General features: G+C 40.1%; 1 protein-coding gene across 2 annotated transcripts; it reads left to right on the plus strand.

The window, feature by feature from the left end:
• The first annotated feature begins 1,626 nt into the window (after positions 1-1,626).
• On the plus strand, positions 1,627-16,455 carry tat (tyrosine aminotransferase). Of its 2 annotated transcripts, XM_056387215.1 has the most exons (12): positions 1,627-1,767; positions 2,995-3,299; positions 3,521-3,625; positions 4,938-5,005; positions 5,368-5,526; positions 7,486-7,624; positions 7,755-7,807; positions 12,980-13,132; positions 13,212-13,340; positions 13,845-13,928; positions 14,956-15,054; positions 15,184-16,455. In XM_056387215.1, the coding sequence occupies exons 1-12, from the start codon at positions 1,763-1,765 to the stop codon at positions 15,322-15,324; spliced, it is 1,440 nt and encodes a 479-aa protein (XP_056243190.1). In that variant the 5' UTR covers positions 1,627-1,762; the 3' UTR covers positions 15,325-16,455. The 2 variants fall into 2 exon arrangements, with proteins under 2 accessions (XP_056243190.1, XP_056243189.1); XM_056387214.1 differs by lacking the exon at positions 1,627-1,767 and having other exon boundaries at positions 1,790-3,299.
• The last annotated feature ends 1,287 nt before the right edge of the window (positions 16,456-17,742 follow it).

Below are 17,742 nucleotides of genomic sequence, written 5' to 3' on the forward strand. Positions count from 1 at the left end.
TATTAAAGATGGACCAGAGAATAGTCAATGTCAATTACTATCAGCCACGTCTATATGTAAAAGGATTTGACTGTAGTGACTCTGCAATTCCCCTAAACTGTATGGAGTATTATTGTGACTTTTATCTCATTGTTTTGGTTTTATGGCCCAAACTTTACTATTTTTGATCACTCTCACTGTCTCTCAGTGTCAGAAGCAGCAAAAAAACAAAACAAAAACACTGTAAGCTACTTGTCCTGCCACAAAAGACAGACAGACAAAGTTAGCGACTAGCTTGGGAACATAGTGGAGCATTTAGTAGCTAAAAAAACAGATATTTGTTTGTTTGGAATATCAACAAAAAGGTGATAATATGTCAGTGTTGTGTTTACAGCTTGTTTCCTGAGTTAAGGTAAGTTTAAAGTAATAGTTTGACGTTCTGAAGCTAAGAGATGGTTAGCTTAGCCAAACAGAAGGGTTACTGTTGTATGCGCTTTGTCATTAGGAGCCACTGTATTTGTACAGGTGCGTCACTCATTATATTAAATCTTGTGGTCATGTCACCAAGCTCCATAGCCAGGAGATGATAAAGGAATGACACATCAAGATATCACAAGAGGCTACTGCTGCAACCCAGAGCTACATGTGTATGAGAAAGAGACCTAAGTTCAATTTTCATGAAGATTAATGTAATGAAATACGAAAAGATGTAAAGGTGAGACTCGGTATATAGGCCCGGAGGTTATTTAAACAATTGTATGGTGTCCTGGAAATGTATTGAGGCTGACTATGAACTGTGGACCAGCCCCAGAGTCCAGAGGTTCTGCAATATTCAGTCATATTGATGATTTGACAGGTGATTATGTTTGTTCTGTCTGAAACAGTAGCAGATTGTAGCGTGTTTGCAGACCAAATTCTAGAAAGCCCTGTGGTCTGCTTTTCAGGAGTGGATGAATGAAGCAAGAAGGGTTGTTACATAACATATATCATATGGACAGTGGTGGAGGAGGGAAAACTTTCCTTTACTGAGGTGACATTTAAATGGAGTATTATATTAATTATAAGTACCAATATATACAAATTAAAAGTACTTAGTTTGCCCGATGTGTCAATTTTATATATTATACTGTCATATTACTGTCATTAATGCATTAATCTGTAAGTTGCATTTTACTGCTTTACTTACTCCAAATGGAACCAGTCTTAACAACAGGTCTAGTGTATATTGTTGATATCTTAATATATAAAGTTGCATCATATTTTCTTTTAATATCATCATATGTTTTGTATGCAAAAATCTGACTTTGAAAATTGAATTTGTCAAATACAGCACACACTGAAAGCATAATATTTACCACTGGAATGTAGTGAAGTATAAAGTACTGTGAAATAAAATAATGAATTTCTTTTGATGAAAGACGCTGTATTGAGGAAGGGGTAGCCCACTTGTAGTTTTCCTCTATAAGGAATGTATAGAATTTCATGCGTGGTGCCATGATGACGGACTCTGTGCGCCTTTTTTGTTTTGACGCCATTGCGCATGACGCACTGAGGCGTCCGGTCTCTCGCCCTTCTCCAGCCGGTGACTGATGCAGTTGAGGTGGTATGGTTCTGGTTAGTGATGTAAGAGGGGTGTAATGACACAGCCCTCAGCCTCCACCAATGGAAGTCTGGGCAGGGTTCAACACCCATTTTCGAGGATCTTGCTATAAAACCGGCTTGATGCATCCCGCACAGTTCACTTTATGTAATTAACTTTTTTGGAGAGTTTTGGACATTTTCAATGAGGTGAGTAAATCCTTTAAATTAATCTGTGCTCTAACATGAAAGCATGGTTTGAATGAGTGGTTCTAGAATATGAAAGTTGTAGAATATTTTAATATATATTTTCAGAGTGTTCTTGTTTATAAAACTGAACCTCAGATTTATTGAGGATGCACAGAGATATTCATCAGGCCTGTACGAATTTCACTGCAACTGTGCAGCCTCTTGATGGCCGTCATACACTGTAATACAATATGAACTCTTGCGTTTCATCTATTTTGAACATGTTTGGAAGATAAATCTTTGTCAGTTCATTTCCAAAGTAAATTTGTTTTGCACCATGATTAAATAATGAGGTACGAAGACTTGAGAATATAATGATAAGAATTGTTTATGATGCGGATTAATCACCGCGTGCTCTTTGTGTCACAGCGGGAGGACAGTTTCACAAACCATGCGATCAATTTATATGCAAAATAATAATCTGTGATTTATAAAAATGTAAATGCATTAGTGATATTAGTCAAATGCAAGAATCCTCCAAAACAACGCGAGAAAATGTTCTCTATATTCATCTGTGAATAATCTCTCAATGCAGGATGATGATCAACAGCATTAATGACTGAGCAGGTTTTAATTAGGCTATTAATAAGAATATTTGAATTACTCTTGACCATTTTTTATTAATCTTGGCTGATGAATGAAACAACAAATTTGAGGCAGTTTCTTTTTTGTTGTAGTTGTGCATCAGCACAACAAAGACACATTTTCATATCCTCTATGTAGACTAAGTAAATTAAGCAACCCCCCCCCCCCAAAAAAAAGTAAAGTAAATGACCTGCATTAAAAATGGTTTTTAAGTAAGAGTGCAGAAGCATTAACAACAAAATGTACCTAAAGTATCAAAAGTACAAGAGCTCATTATGCAGAACATGTTTCTTTATTATATATTTTATAGGCTTTTATTGGATTATTTTATATTATTGATACATAAGGAGCATGTGAAAGGTGCAGCTGGGTGAGGAGGAGCTATTTTTTGAGTATTATATGTGCTGTTGGCTGGTTTAATAACAGTTCATTATATTTTATATGATGATCATTGTTAATGTCAAATGTGTGAAGTAGTAAATGTATAATGGAGCATAACATGGAATACTCACATAAAGTACAAGTACCAAGATTAAGTACAAAAGTATTTGAGTAAATGTACTTCCATATTCCTGTTCTAACACTCACTGTCGGTCTCATCAGTTCCAGGATGGATAACAAGTCTTACTTGGTTCAGATGAATGGGAATGGAGTCCACGGCAAAACCACACTCAATGGCAAAACCCTGAGTGGGACTGGAGTCAACGGGAAGGGAGTGCACGGGAACGGCATCCACCATGTAAGTGTGAATGGCAGTTTGTATCCAACCAAAGCCAAGAGCCGCCGGCAGAGATGGGAGGTGAAGCCTTCAGAGATGGCCAACAACACGCTCAACCCCATCAGGGCCATCGTGGATGGCATGAAGATCACCCCAAATCCAGATAAACCCATGATTGCACTTTCGATAGGTAAGAGGGTCTCTGCAAATCATCTGACAGATACAACTTTGTTGCTTACATTCAATAAACATGTTCAATAAGACAACAAGCAGTAAGACAGTTTTCATAGAAGCTCTCTACAGTTTAATCCAATGCTGTGTGACTGTAATCAATAAAGAATAACTACACCCATAGATTTCCAATCAGTTTCTTTGATTAGAAATGAAATAAACCCCACATCTGTTCCCCAGGGGACCCCACTGTGTTTGGAAACCTGCCCACAGATGATGCAGTGCTTCAGGCCATGAAAGACGCTATAGACTCGCAAAAGTACAACGGCTACGCTCCTTCTGTTGGTGAGTCACACTGACTGACTTGGGTCCTTCCTTGTGAGGAAGAAAACACGATGACCAGGAGTTCAAATGTAGAAGTGCTTATTGAAAGCTGATGTGCCGCAGAGAAAGTGATGAGCAGTACAATGACAGCAAGTGAACCACAGGCACGGCAAGTTATATAGCATATATAGCACCATTCAGACACAAGGCCTCTATAAAGTGCTTTATAGAAGCATGCAAATACATAAAAAAATAGAACATTAAAAAGCATTTATAAACAATAAAAACTAATTTGAATAAGTCAAAATAAGAATATTTAAATACATAAGATCAGGTAGGACACTTAGGACACAATTTTAAAAGGGGTGCTCTAGTCTATTAGACATTCAAATGCATAAGATTAAAAAGATGTTATGTATGTAATTTATTGGTGAGCTGCAGCAAATAGTCACGTTTTAAGCCCTGATTGAAATGAGCTGACAGTCTCAGCAGATCTCAGGTGATCAGGAAGTTTGTTCCACAGGTGAGGGGCAGAGAAACTAAAAGCAGCTTCACCTTGTTTGGTTTTGATTCTGTGAACACTGAGTGAACCTGTCCCAGGTGAACCTGAGGGCCATCAGTAATAAAGCTGATGGGGTGAGAAAACCTCCTTCACAGATAGAACTTATTTTATATTGCCCTGAGCGCTGAGGTACAGATGCATATATGAGATACTCTAGTCACATTAGTGACTTAATGTGACTTTCAGCTTAAACTCAGGAGGCTCAGGTGGTAGAGCGGAAGGTCGGTGGTTCGATCCCCGGCTCCTCCTCCTCCAGTCCACGTGTGTGTGATAGAGATGCGCTGTGTATATATAGAATGTCCACTTGTTTGTATGTATATATAGATGTATATATATATATATATGATGCAATAATAAACAAAATACTGATAATATGCTCACAGGAAATAGGCTTTTAATCATATATATATATATATATATATATATATATATGTATATTGAATATATATTGAATACATACCTGAATTTATACTTAAATCACTGAAAATGTGTATTTCTGCTATTAATATTCATGATTAAACTTCATGATTAAATAAAGTATAAATAAAATAAAAATGTGTGTGTGAATGGGTGAATGTGACTAGTAGTGTAAGTGGTAAGACCAGAAAAGTGCTATATAAATGCAGTCCATTTACCATATTGAGAAATCTAATTCTCAGAAATGGTCTGGTGTCTGTAAATCATGCAGGCTCCTGCTCATGTTTACCAACCCCAACAGTCAGTGATGCTCTGATTGTTCACTGTGGGTCTAATGTATGTCTGTATCGGCAGGTTATCTGAAGAGCCGACAAGCAGTGGCCAACTTCTACAGCTGCCCCGAGGCTCCACTGGAGGCAGAGGTACTCACTCTCCATGCGCCTCACACCTTTGCTGACACACTTTCATTCACGTTCTCTGATCCTCATTGCTCTGCAGTGTTATCTCTAAATCTGAATCCCAGTATAGGACACCTTACATGTATTGTAACCACATTGTGAGTGAGCAGCATGATGCAATATATTTAATATAACAAAATAATTATATTATGCTCACAGTAAATAGTCCTTTAATCATATCGTAATGCATCAGAGTGCATGTCTTCGAAGTTACTTTAGTTGTTAGAGTGACTTTATTCAAGCTGCTGATGTTATCATCAGTATGGATGGAGATATGTTTGATGTTGTCTGTGTCTGTGCTCTGAAAAGTGAATGCCCTCTTCCAGGATGTGATTTTGACCAGCGGCTGCAGTCAGGCCATTGACCTGGCTATCAGTGTCCTGTGTAACCCAGGGGACAACATCCTGGTCCCATGCCCAGGCTTCTCCTTATATAAGACTCTGGCTGTCTCCATGGGTATCAAGGTCAAACTCTACAACCTGCTGGTAAGTGAGAGGGTACAATCCCACTGTAGCCTACTAATTATCACTACAGACGTGGTAACAAACTGTTGTAAATGCAGGATAAGGTTAGCTCAAGGGCTAGCTACCTCGGAATTATGTGTTAACACTCCCAACAATGCTGACTTTGCATTCAAGCAGCAGGATCCCCAAAAAACACACACACAATTTTGAAACTATTTTGGACTTGTGGTCACAGTCAGAATTGCAGGTCGTGCGACATCCACTAACCCTGTCATTCGGACGAAATGGTTGTAGTACAATGATTTGTCTTTCATTCTGAGCATCGCAAACACTCTGACATGACTATTTCCACAGTTTGAGCCATTTGGCCCAATCAAAATTCATGAGTAGTTGGATCAGTAGATTCTATTTGTGCCACTTAACGAGCCAGAGAAGGAATCTGATGCGTGTACTCCATGAGCCCCATAAAGCAGGAGCCTCAGGAGGCCTGAAGAACTTTTTCACTGTGTGTGAGCATCTTTCAAATGAATCAAGGAGGCACCGTGTTGTAACACAGTATCCAGTTACTCTTCCTGGCTCTCTTGTGTGTTGTGTGGCCATAGAATTTATATGGAGATACTGTTACACACATGATTACAACAGCTTTCTTGGCTCTGGAAAGGTTTTGCGAATATAAAAAATCCATGGTTTTAAAATTCATAATAATAATAATAATAATAATAATAATAATAATAGTAATGATTAGGATTTTGTGCAGTTTCAGAGGTCAGACAGATGTGACCTTTACACTGGTGGTCTACTAAATGCATAGACTTGGGCAACTGGGGATTTAGTTATTTATTTATTTATCTTATGTTGTAAATACTGCAGTCAGCCACTGTGAAAAGCTCTGATCATTTAAGGTTATTAATCAATTTATATTGTGTATAGTCAAGGTCACTGTCAGTATCATATAGAGTGTATATAACATTATAGATGACCTCTTTCATGGTAAATACAAGAGGTTCTAGTTTACCCACCTCTTATATTAATGCGTCACTGCCATCACATTTGATTTAACATTTTCTCTCAGTAATTTTTTTTCTCATATTTCTCTTCTCATCAATTTTTCATTTTGGAATAAAAAAGATGGAACACGTCCTGAAAGCTGCTGCAGGGAGATAAAGCTGTCAGTGGTTCAGGATGAGCTTCACTACTCAGCAGAGTGGAAGCAGATCTCAAACTTAAAAAGATCCTCCAGAGTAAACCCAACTATTTGGCCATCATCACATTAAAATGTAATGAGCCAGTACATCAGTTTCTCCATCAGTCATTATAATCAGGGAGTCCATCACTCTCCCAGACAAAGAAATACTTCACACTGTAAGTGACTGGAGGCCAATGGAAACATCTGAGGAGGAGACGTGTGAATCAGGCCACTGATGGGAGGAGGGTGTGGACCTCCTGCTATTGGTGCATGGCAGAGAGGAAACAAGATACTTGGAGACAGTGAAATAAACAGTTGTTACCATCAGTTTAAAGAATGTGGGACATTGTAGACAGGAACTGTAAAATGGAAATCAACAGCACTTTCTAGTCTTAAAGACCAATCAAAGCACTTTACAATACAATCTTGCCCACGGACACAGACTGGAGGAGCTGGGGATTGAACCACTGACCTTGTGATTAGGGGACAACCTGCTGTCCGCCACCTGTTGAGCAGCTGCGGCTGCAGTTTCTACATTTAATCATTTTGCTGAGAGGCTTACATCATAAAAATAGTTACACTGAAAGAGGAAGTGGTTTAAGCGCTTGGTCAGTTGTGGTTGGCTGTATTATTGTTAACAGCTTTTTACTGGCTGTTGATGACATGATGACCTTTAAGCTTCACCCTCTAACACTATGTCAGTCAACAGTATCTATCTCTGTGCATCATGAGCGTGTGTTATCGTGCACAATAAAGTGTCTGCCCTCATCCTCACATACATCTGTGCCTTGCAGCCGGAGAAGTCATGGGAGATTGACCTGCAGCACATGGAGAGCCTGATCGACGAGAGGACATCCTGTCTGATTATTACCAATCCATCCAACCCGTGCGGCTCAGTCTTCAGCAAGGAGCACCTACAGAAGATCCTCAAAGGTGAGCTGCAGCTCTAACAAAGAAGAGCGGAAATTCCTCAAAAGCTTTTTAACCGGCATCACGGTCGAACATAGAAGCAAACACCGCACGTGCGAAACACTTAAAATGAGTTGCTTCTTGTTTTTTTCAGTGGCCTCCAGACACTGTGTTCCCATTCTGGCTGATGAAATCTACACCGATATGGTGAGTGCAGCCACACACCGACACCAGTCCCATTTCAGTACAGGTTGCCAGGTGTGCTTGGCCCTGTGTAACACCAGCGAGGCACATTCTTCACCACAGTGCCAGCAGTGGTTGTGTTTCATTTGGTGGTATTTGCTCTGGCTCTGGAAGGCGAGGGCACAACCCCACATCAGCACAGGGAGGATTAGAGGCCATGTGCTGTGAATGAGGCCTGGGGGGCAGCAACCAGTAAGGTTTTCCAGGTCTAATATGGTGAGGATTTGTCCGTTTGAAATGCAGATTCAGAGGTGAAGCTCTGCCCACAGTGCAAATTCATTCTTATTCTAGATAGTGTGGGTTTTATTTGCCCAGGTTTTGAGATATCTGTCACAGATGTTTTTTCTTGGGATGCATGAAAAAGATCAGGACTGGTACTAAGTCGGCCATGATTTGACAGACCTGGATTAAATACAGTTTCTTTGTCAGTGCTTTGTGCAGCACGAATCACATATCTTAAATTTGGAGAAAAGCCAGTCTTGTTATCAGATTGGTACTCAGCATCTGCAGGTATTCAGAGGTGAGGTACCGGGATCGCTATCAGTGCTTCCCTCCCTTCTGCTTGATCCCCAATACAGGGGCAACAGCTCTTTCTCAGAAACAATGCAACAAGTGCGCAACAATAAGTGTGTGGCTGGGTGACAGCTCAGTCGTTTCACTCCAGATCCTCTACATTTCCTCTTCTCTGTGCATTTATTTTGTGGTAAAGTCAGTTTTCATCCTCAAGTTGCTGGACGAATCATTACATTTCCCCTAGAGCAAGTGAACATATGTTTGCATTGCGTTCCTGCACTTGGATACACCTTGACTCTGCACTCTCTCCTACCAAAGAAAGAATTATCCAGAATAACATGGACACTGTTTCTGACCAGAGTCATTTTGCAATGATTTGAGCAACATAACTGAAACTCCTTTCATCTCCAATGTATTGGGATGAAGGCAAAAATCAAAGAGACAGATAGTGAACCAGACCTTTAAGCCTGAAAGTGATCAAATTGAAGATCAGAAAACAACTCTGTCAGCACATTCAGTCCAAATCTGTGGCATCAGTGTTTCAGCCTTGAAACGTTTGTGCTGGTCAAAGTTTAGTTGAAGGTCATGCAAACACATACACAGATATACAGACTCTTGTACACACACAGACAGACAGACAGACAGACAGACAGACAGACAGACAGACAGACAGACACACAGACAGACAGACAGACAGACAGACACACACACACACACACACACACACACACACACACACACACACACACACAGGTGGGATGAAGGTTTGCCAGCTCATTAAGGTGAGAGTTGAATTGCAGTAGTTTTACACGTACACTGTCTCATAAGGTGCGTCATACAGCTGCATGTAGCATTAATCTTGCAACTATTGAAGACATTTTACATTTGACTGTCCATTTTAATATCACACTGTATTATTATATTTGATGGTCTATTAAAATATAGGTCTAGTGTTAATTCATCAAAGTAAGAGGATTTTTTATGAAGAACTTGGAGCAAAAGTGTGTTTCAGTGGTCTCTGCTCGGTGCAGGGAGGGTGCTGTAGGTACAGAGTGTTCACTGAAGTAAGAAAGAGCAGTAATGAAATGAAACGTTCCCTCACATGAACAACATAAGTAAATAACTACACCAGTCCGACCTAGTTCCATCTGCACACAGCCTGATAGTGACCATGTACATACAAACAATGTCAGGAGGTAAAGATGAACTGATGGAGACCAAACTGTAGGTTCACACAAGGCCAGACATCACTCTGGGTAAAAGACCTTATGTGACTTACTGCATCAACTTATCAGTAGAAAATAGACTCATGTGTCTACGATTCAGTCTCATCAAAACTTTCCACAGTCTGCAACATCAACTTTTATTTAGCAGTGAGACAGTCGGAGACTGTGAAAGCAAGAGAGGATTAAATGGTCGGTTTATCATTTAAATACATATATATAAATATATACTATAAATATATATAGTTGAAGTTATTAATTAATCATTCATTCAGTCTTGAGTGTCTCCTGTGACACTGATTTGCATGATTAATAGTATGTGTTGAAAAAGGCCGACTGCTTCCCTCATCCTGTTAATGGGCAAAGAGCTAATCTGAAAGCTCAAGGGGTTACATGTGACATGTTACATGTTACATGTTACGTGTTACATGTTACGTGTTACATGTTACGTGTTACATGTTACATGTTACATGTTACATGTGGGTTGAGTTTTTAAGTAACTTTAGGTGTCTTGTGTTCAAGGACACACAGTATGTGTCAGTAACTCGACCAACCTGTGTTCACTTCTTTCTCCCTCGTTCTTGGACTTGTTCTGTGAAAGGGTTACTCTGACTCTGTGTTGTTGGGATAAGGAATGAGTGTGAGTTCTGTCCCCTTATTGATCGATAATAATCTTTTGTTAAAGGGATAGTGAGCTACTTCTTAAATAGTGGTTACATTACCCGCAGTAGATTCTGCTCTGTGGGCTCCCGGTTAGGAAAGCCAACAGACCACACAGGCAGTGCGATGTGTTGATGTGCACGATGCCATGAGAAAAACTTTTAAAATCATCCACTGAGACAATCCAATATCTGTTTAAATGTACACTTCATGTAGAATATTTTCAGCACTTTATCTTCCTGTGAAAACAGAACTTTCCTTTGGCACTACATTTTTCACCTGCTGAAATACCGTATTCCTACGCACACCTACAGAGCACACTGTATTACACTGCAGGCCGCAGGTGCACTTGTGCGTAGGAATATGCTTTTTCTAACTGGGAGCATGCTGAACAGAATCAACTGTGGGTAATGCACAACCCCACATCAAATAACCCCAACTCTCCCTTTAATCTTCAGTCAGTCCGTGTCTGTGCTTTTTATTTCTGTGTTTGTGTCCAGTGTTTTACCCGAATATCCACCACAAGACAAACCCACACCCCACTGTAGTTACTAAAAACTTTTGCCCCTCCCTTTCCTTAAGTAAAAGGACATTACAATTCTGTGTGGTTCATAATTAGTCAAGAATAATGCTTCAAAGTGTTTAGGCCACTGTTTGTTTGAAAGGTTGAGATATGGAGTTCATATGTTCATAAACTGTTCCTTTGAAGAGTGAAGCAGACAGGTCAAGTATTCAAGAGTAAAACACTCCATGATTATCTCATGCCACTTTGCTGTGGTGGGAGGTTCGTCATTAATCCATGGAGGATCTCATATAGTCTGACAGAGTAGGAGTAGAAGTTTATCATGAATATAGTCTGTGTATTACATGTACTGCACCTCTGGTGTTACATGTCTCAGGCCAGGCCTCTACATCACCTTTACTTCTCTGTTGTTTCTACTTATTGATCTCAAATCAGGATTTACTGCTGTTTCATTCATTTCAATAGCGTCTGGAAACCTGAGTTGAGATGTTGTTGTTAGTGGGTGAGGTGTACGTGGTGTGGGGAGTATCCAGACCCACTGCAAAGGGCTGAGAGGTGAATGGTTTACTAGTGTTAGAATGGACAAATAAAGGTCCGGTATATTCATTCGCAAAATGCGATGTTTATTAAACCAAGTCAATTTCCGTTGTTTCTGCTGAGTGCAGGGAGGATGCTGTAGTTATGGGGGAAGACGTGTACTTTATATTGATGAAGATAACAGAAGCAGTTGGTACAAGTCACACCAAGGTCTCCTGTTGCACCAAAGCTTTAAAGTAGTCACTCTTCATAAAGTGTCGGCCAAACGAGTGAATGTAAATGTAAATGTGAATGTGAATGTAATGTAAGCAGCAGAAGTGAGTACAGTCACAAACTAGAGAAGAAACTTTGTCTCACAGCCACAAAAATAAAATGCAGCTTTCCATCAGCTTCACAAGGACAGATGCATTTTAAACGCTTACATCTGAACTTTTTAATTTTGTTGTAGCAGCTATTGTGAGTGGAGAAAACCCTCCTACCAACGCAACCACCACCAGCACCATCTGACCATTTCACTTTGAGCACAAACAGACCAGAATGACTTTGCACTTTTTTGGCTGCATGTGTTTGCAATTAAGTGGGTTGTCAGATTTTGGAGAAGCAGGAAACGGGGAGGATTAGGGGGTGTGTGGTGGGTGGAGAGCTGGGTGGGGGGTGTGGTGGTGGGGCCTCTCGTTTATGACTCGAGTGTTTTGAGGGGCCAGGGTGTCTGGGAACTGCCCCATCCAATCAACGCTGAGTCAGTGGGGCATTTCCCCGTGTCCCTCTTCTCCATAAGACCCTCAGCAGTACATTTTTGCAACACTGTCTGTGCAGAATGTATATGAGCTGTAAAGTCATTGATTATTATAACAAACCTTTACAATGAAGTGGCTAGAGGTGAAATAGTTCAGTGCTCCATGTTTGCTCCATTTTTATTTACATTCAATTTCTCACACCGTCCTGACCCTTCCTGTGCTGCTCATGATGTTTTCATGTAATCGCAGATATTTGATTTCAGAGAGGGGAGGGGTTGAGGGAGTCTCTGCATGTTAGATGAGCTCAAACAGCCACAAGCCAAAAATTGCTGTGTCATTCACAGCAGTCTGACCAATAGGACGCGGGGCGGTTCTCTGCTCAATGTCAAAGATACTGTAAGGCTTTAATGAGAACCAGCTTTCTGTAGGTGGAGCGTAGATCACTGTGGTTACTGTCATCCTCTCTCTGTTATCGCTCTCTCTCTGTACTCTTTTATTGTCTCTAGTCTTACTTGGTTTCTCTCTCACCTCCAAATTCAGATTGATATTCGTATTTGTCTATAATTTTAAATTCTTTAAAAAATATATTTTTTGATACTTTTTACTAGGGCTCCAGGATATGCAAAAAATCATATTGTGATTTCAATTACATTTTGATTAATTGTGCAGCTCTGACAAGTGTTCATGGGGCTAAATATGAAGAGATACAGATCATTTGCACGCTGTGCTTGTTTTAATAACTTTTTGTAGAAGTAACTTTTGATTTTTTTTTGTTGTGTTGTCAAGCACATCATATCCCTTTACTTTCTGTGTCAAAAATATGGCCCCATGTGTTTCATTTGACCGCCATAAACTTGCCAAAAAACCCATCAACTTGAAGGTGACCCATTCCCATGGATGATTTTCTGAACGTATTTAATTCTTCTCCTGCTCCTGTCTTTAGGTTTTCCCAGGCTGCAGTTGTCCGTCCATGGCGTCCCTCAGCAGCGACGTTCCCATCCTTTCCTGTGGCGGCTTGGCTAAACGCTGGCTGGTCCCTGGTTGGAGGTTGGGATGGATCCAGATCCATGACAGGAATGATATATTTGGATCCCAGGTACATCTTATTTATATATATATGTGTATATTTTAATAGTACAATGTTCTTATATTTTACTAATTGTCTGTCTCTGCAGATTCGACAGGGGCTGGTGAAACTGACCCAACGCATTCTGGGAGCATGCACCATTGTCCAGGGAGCACTGGAGGGCATCCTCAACAACACAAGTCAAAGCTTCTACAACAACACCATCAGCTTCCTGAAGGTAAATATGGAGATAATTAATCAGGATTGAGTAATGTGCAATGTATCTTCTCTCTATCTCAATATTTTACTGGGATTTACAGTTTGATCAATATACAAATGTTACCGTGGACACATGAGTCAGTCAGCTGACCCTTACCTGTGTAGTGTTAGTTATGCTCAGCAGCAACTCCTACGTTCTGCTATGTACAATTAAAAATGTGAATATATGTTTTAAATACCCTGGTTATGCAAATGTGTGTATTCTGTAGAATATAAGATCAGAAGCTCAATGTGCTGTAGATATAAAAAACAATGTATTAGTGTAAAACTATTGACTAGTGCAGCTTTAAAGCAACAAATGACCTGATCTCTGCCTGAGCAAAGACAACAACCATTCACTTCTCATCATATCTGACACAAATAAGATGCTTCAAACTTTTTCTTGTTTTATTTGTTTTTATTCTGACTTGCAGTAATATGTACCACAATAATACGTAATATTTTTTAATTTTTTCTTCCTCAGTCCAACTCAGAGATTTGTTTCAATGAACTGTCCACCATCCCCGGCCTGAACCCCGTCATGCCATCAGGAGCCATGTACCTCATGGTCAGTACCAGAAGTGTGTGGGGTTCATTTTGAACATCGACACACATGCATTTATTTTATTATGTCAAGATTACTTTGTAGTTAAAGGGGGGCATTCCACCGATTTTACTCCAAAGTTCAGTTTTCATGTCAGAGAGTATAATGTCAGATGTGGCTCTGACGTCAGGTTTAGACTATAACAGAAAACCTGTGTTACAAACTGGCAGCATGGAGTTTGACAAGGCAGGGGTCTCTAACAATCAAATCATGTCTTTTAAATCTGTCTCCTGTAAATCCCCAAAGTTATGGAAGCGCGTCACTAAATTGCTGGAGTATTTAACATATGTATACAGTCTGGACAGTCTGTGTGCTAAATATTTGCAGTTAGGGCACATAGCCTCAGAGCATGAAGTCAGACATTGATTAGTTCTCATAATAGTTGGTCATATTGTAAATATACAGCAGCATATTTATATTTCATTTTGCCTACACGCTGGCGACCCGGCGAAATGTGATATCTCAAGAACACCTTCAGGGAATTTCTTCAAATTTGGCACTTTCACTTGGACTCAAGTATGAACTGATCATAATTTGGTGGTAAAAGATCAAAGGTCAAGGCCATTGTCTTTAGCCATAACTCAGAAAATCAGTTCACTAATTATGATAAAATACACTTGACACCTTTTATTACATACAGTATACTACATAAGTCTGGACATGTATGTAAACTGCAACTTGACTGGTTGATGGCGGCGGTGACATAGACCTCAAAAAGTGCTTGCCATTTACTTCTGATTTTACATTACATTACAGTATCTCAAAATTGATAGCCATATTCATAAATTAAGAGGAAATCAGTGAATATGTAATTTGAACATTTAAAAAGCTTTTAAAATTCACCACATCACCTAAAATGAATGAGTAATGGTAGATGTTAACATCACATTCACATTCTAATCCTGCCTATCCATGAATTTGAGTCTTTTCTTTGTGATTGTACAATATTTTATTATATGAACTTTTTGTTTTTATGTGCACGTTTTTCCAGGTGGGGATTGACATGGATCACTTTCCAAATTTTAAGAATGACGTGGACTTCACTGAACGGCTGGTAACTGAGCAGTCGGTCTTCTGTCTGCCTGCCTCGGTAAGACACCATCCCTTTGTCTGTCACTGCGTATCATTTACATTTCATGTACCATTTGTCCCTTTGTCTGTCTACGCACTTCATCATCACTTTAATGCCTAAGACTATCCATTATGTGACCTCTCCCAGGCATTTGAGTATCCCAACTTCTTCCGCATTGTGGTGACGGTGCCAGGAGAGATGATGGTGGAGGCTTGTGTTCGGATCAGGGAGTTTTGCCAGTGCCACTATCGGCCCCGCAGCCGCGACAGCAACGATCTGGACCAGTGATGGAGCCTAGTTCCACCAGTCCAACAGTGTGGTCCTTGTGGAGATGAAAGCTTAAAGGCTGGATGAACTGTCACATACACTGATAAGCCAAAACATTATGACCACCCCTGCCTAGTACATTGTTGGTCCTTCCTCTGCCACCAAAACAGCTCTGACCTGCCAAAGCATGGACTCTCTCACAGTGTTGTGTGGTCCTGATGTTAGCAGCAGATCCTTTAAGATCCTTTCAGACTAAGGCTGCATTCAGACTACGTTAAAACAGTGCAAGGGGCCTGCTTTGGTAGGGGGTGTGTTGTTTCATGTACTGCTGAGTCTGTGACATACATGTGGGAAGGCCAGTTGGGGGACAGGGCATGGAAGAGGCACTTGCACGTATGTGAATCCAACACAACACCTTGCCGGATGATATCACATGGTGTCTGTCTAAATCTAACCCCAGACCTTGACATGCGCCGTTGGTAGGAGATTATCACCTCATCTGTGCGTGGTCATAATATCTTGGCTCATTAGTGTATACTGAGCTGGAATCAGCTTTGAAATTTTATTCCACCATGTTATGAAGTTATACTTACACAAATCTGACGTCAAAACTGTGTTAATATTGTCATCACTGTGGCACCAAAAGCTTGTGAGCAGTGTATCTGATGGTCCATTCATGGTGTAATTTTTGATGTAAACCATATGAAATGAGAAGACCAAATATTTATATTTTATACAGGCAACTTATATTAACCGCTACTTGTTTTTGTGTATTTATATAATTTGTGTACGGCTTTGTATGCCTATGTAACGTAGCCTCTTCGATATCAACTGCATCCATGCATGATGAACACACCTTCATGGTACTTTACGCCTGTTTTTTACTCTCTGATCCACAATTACAGGCAGTATATATATTCAGTATCGATTTTTGTAAACTTTATGTATTGATAATCTTCTGTATACTTAGAAAATGACTCTCAGTGCAAAGTGTTAGACTGCATGGGCATGCTCTTTATCAGAACCTTCTCTGTATATTTGTATGTTGATTGTGTCATATTGAAAGGCATATAAATATATATTTTTACAGACACAAGATCTTATTTAGTAGTTTTGTTGATAGTAACCGAATAAAAAAACATGTTGACATGACTGATGCTGATTGATATAAGAGAAGATAATTATTAGATACTCAACTCTCACGAAGTATTCTGCACTCAAATCATGCAGACCTATCAAAAGACTGTCCTGTGTTCACCAGTGAGGGAATGCTATCTCTATTCCAGTGGTTCCAGTGGCCATGGCCCACTGGTGGACTGTGGAAGTATTGCAAGTGGGCCGAAAGATTCCTTTGCAAAACAGTTCCTACTTTTATTTTGTTGCCGGCCCGGAACACATTGTGTACTGGTTTGTGCACGCTAAAAGAAGAAACACTGGAGAATCAAAATGATTAGCTGGTTAGCAACAGGAAGAATTAAAGGAAAGAGAGTCAAGAGACAGAGGGTGATCTCTCCCCATCAAACAAAAGAGAAAAATTGAGCCTCCTACATATTTCTTGAATGTTCGATTGTTATCATTCAAATAAAAAGTGCTATGAGAAGGCATTATTTGGCCTCTGTAATGTTATGGGGTCAGATGTGGACCACCAACATTTTGGGGATTTTCAAGTGGGACATGAGTTGGGAAAGGTGGGGAACCGCTGCTCTATCCTCAGGCCTCCGGTTTCCCTTCTTCAGCTTTCTACACTGTATTTGATTCTTATGTAACTGTACATGTGACTTTTCATGCACAGTACACAGATGGCTCCTTGCTCTGCAGCCCGTGACTCCTCTGATCTAGAGCCCTTCCATAAACATATGGAGGATACAATTACTTTCCATTTGGCAGCATTTCTCTTGCAACACTCGACAGTCAGTCAGTCCACCACTCTGGTCCAGACTGAAACATATCAGCAACTACTGGATGTATTTCCATGAAAATTTGCACAGATGGTCCCTAGAGGATGAAACCTAATGACTTTTCCCCTACTGCCTGATTGCTGGATGGATCCTCTGACTTTTTATTACGTCTAATTTCTCCACTTTTGGACTGTTTGAACTTGTTCCCACCGGCCTCAGCTGTGCTTTGTGTGTAGGACTGGTTCTAAAACATTAACACATGAACATGTTGAACTAAGGTAGGGAACATGTAAACATTATTCCTGCTAAACAACATGTTAGCACTGTCATTGTGAACATGTTAGCTACTGACGTTAGCAATTAGCTCAAAGCGACACAGTGACTAAGTACAACCTCAGAGAGCTGACAGTGAAAATGACAATTACATGACATGATTGAACCGTCCCCAAACACTTTGTACTTCATCTCTTCAAATAACAAGTAATAACAGCAACTAAACAGAAATGCTCACATTCCCCCAAAACTAACAAATATTCCCTAG

This window comes from Seriola aureovittata, chromosome 10 (genome assembly GCF_021018895.1).
Source record: "Seriola aureovittata isolate HTS-2021-v1 ecotype China chromosome 10, ASM2101889v1, whole genome shotgun sequence".
Lineage (NCBI taxonomy): Eukaryota > Metazoa > Chordata > Actinopteri > Carangiformes > Carangidae > Seriola > Seriola aureovittata.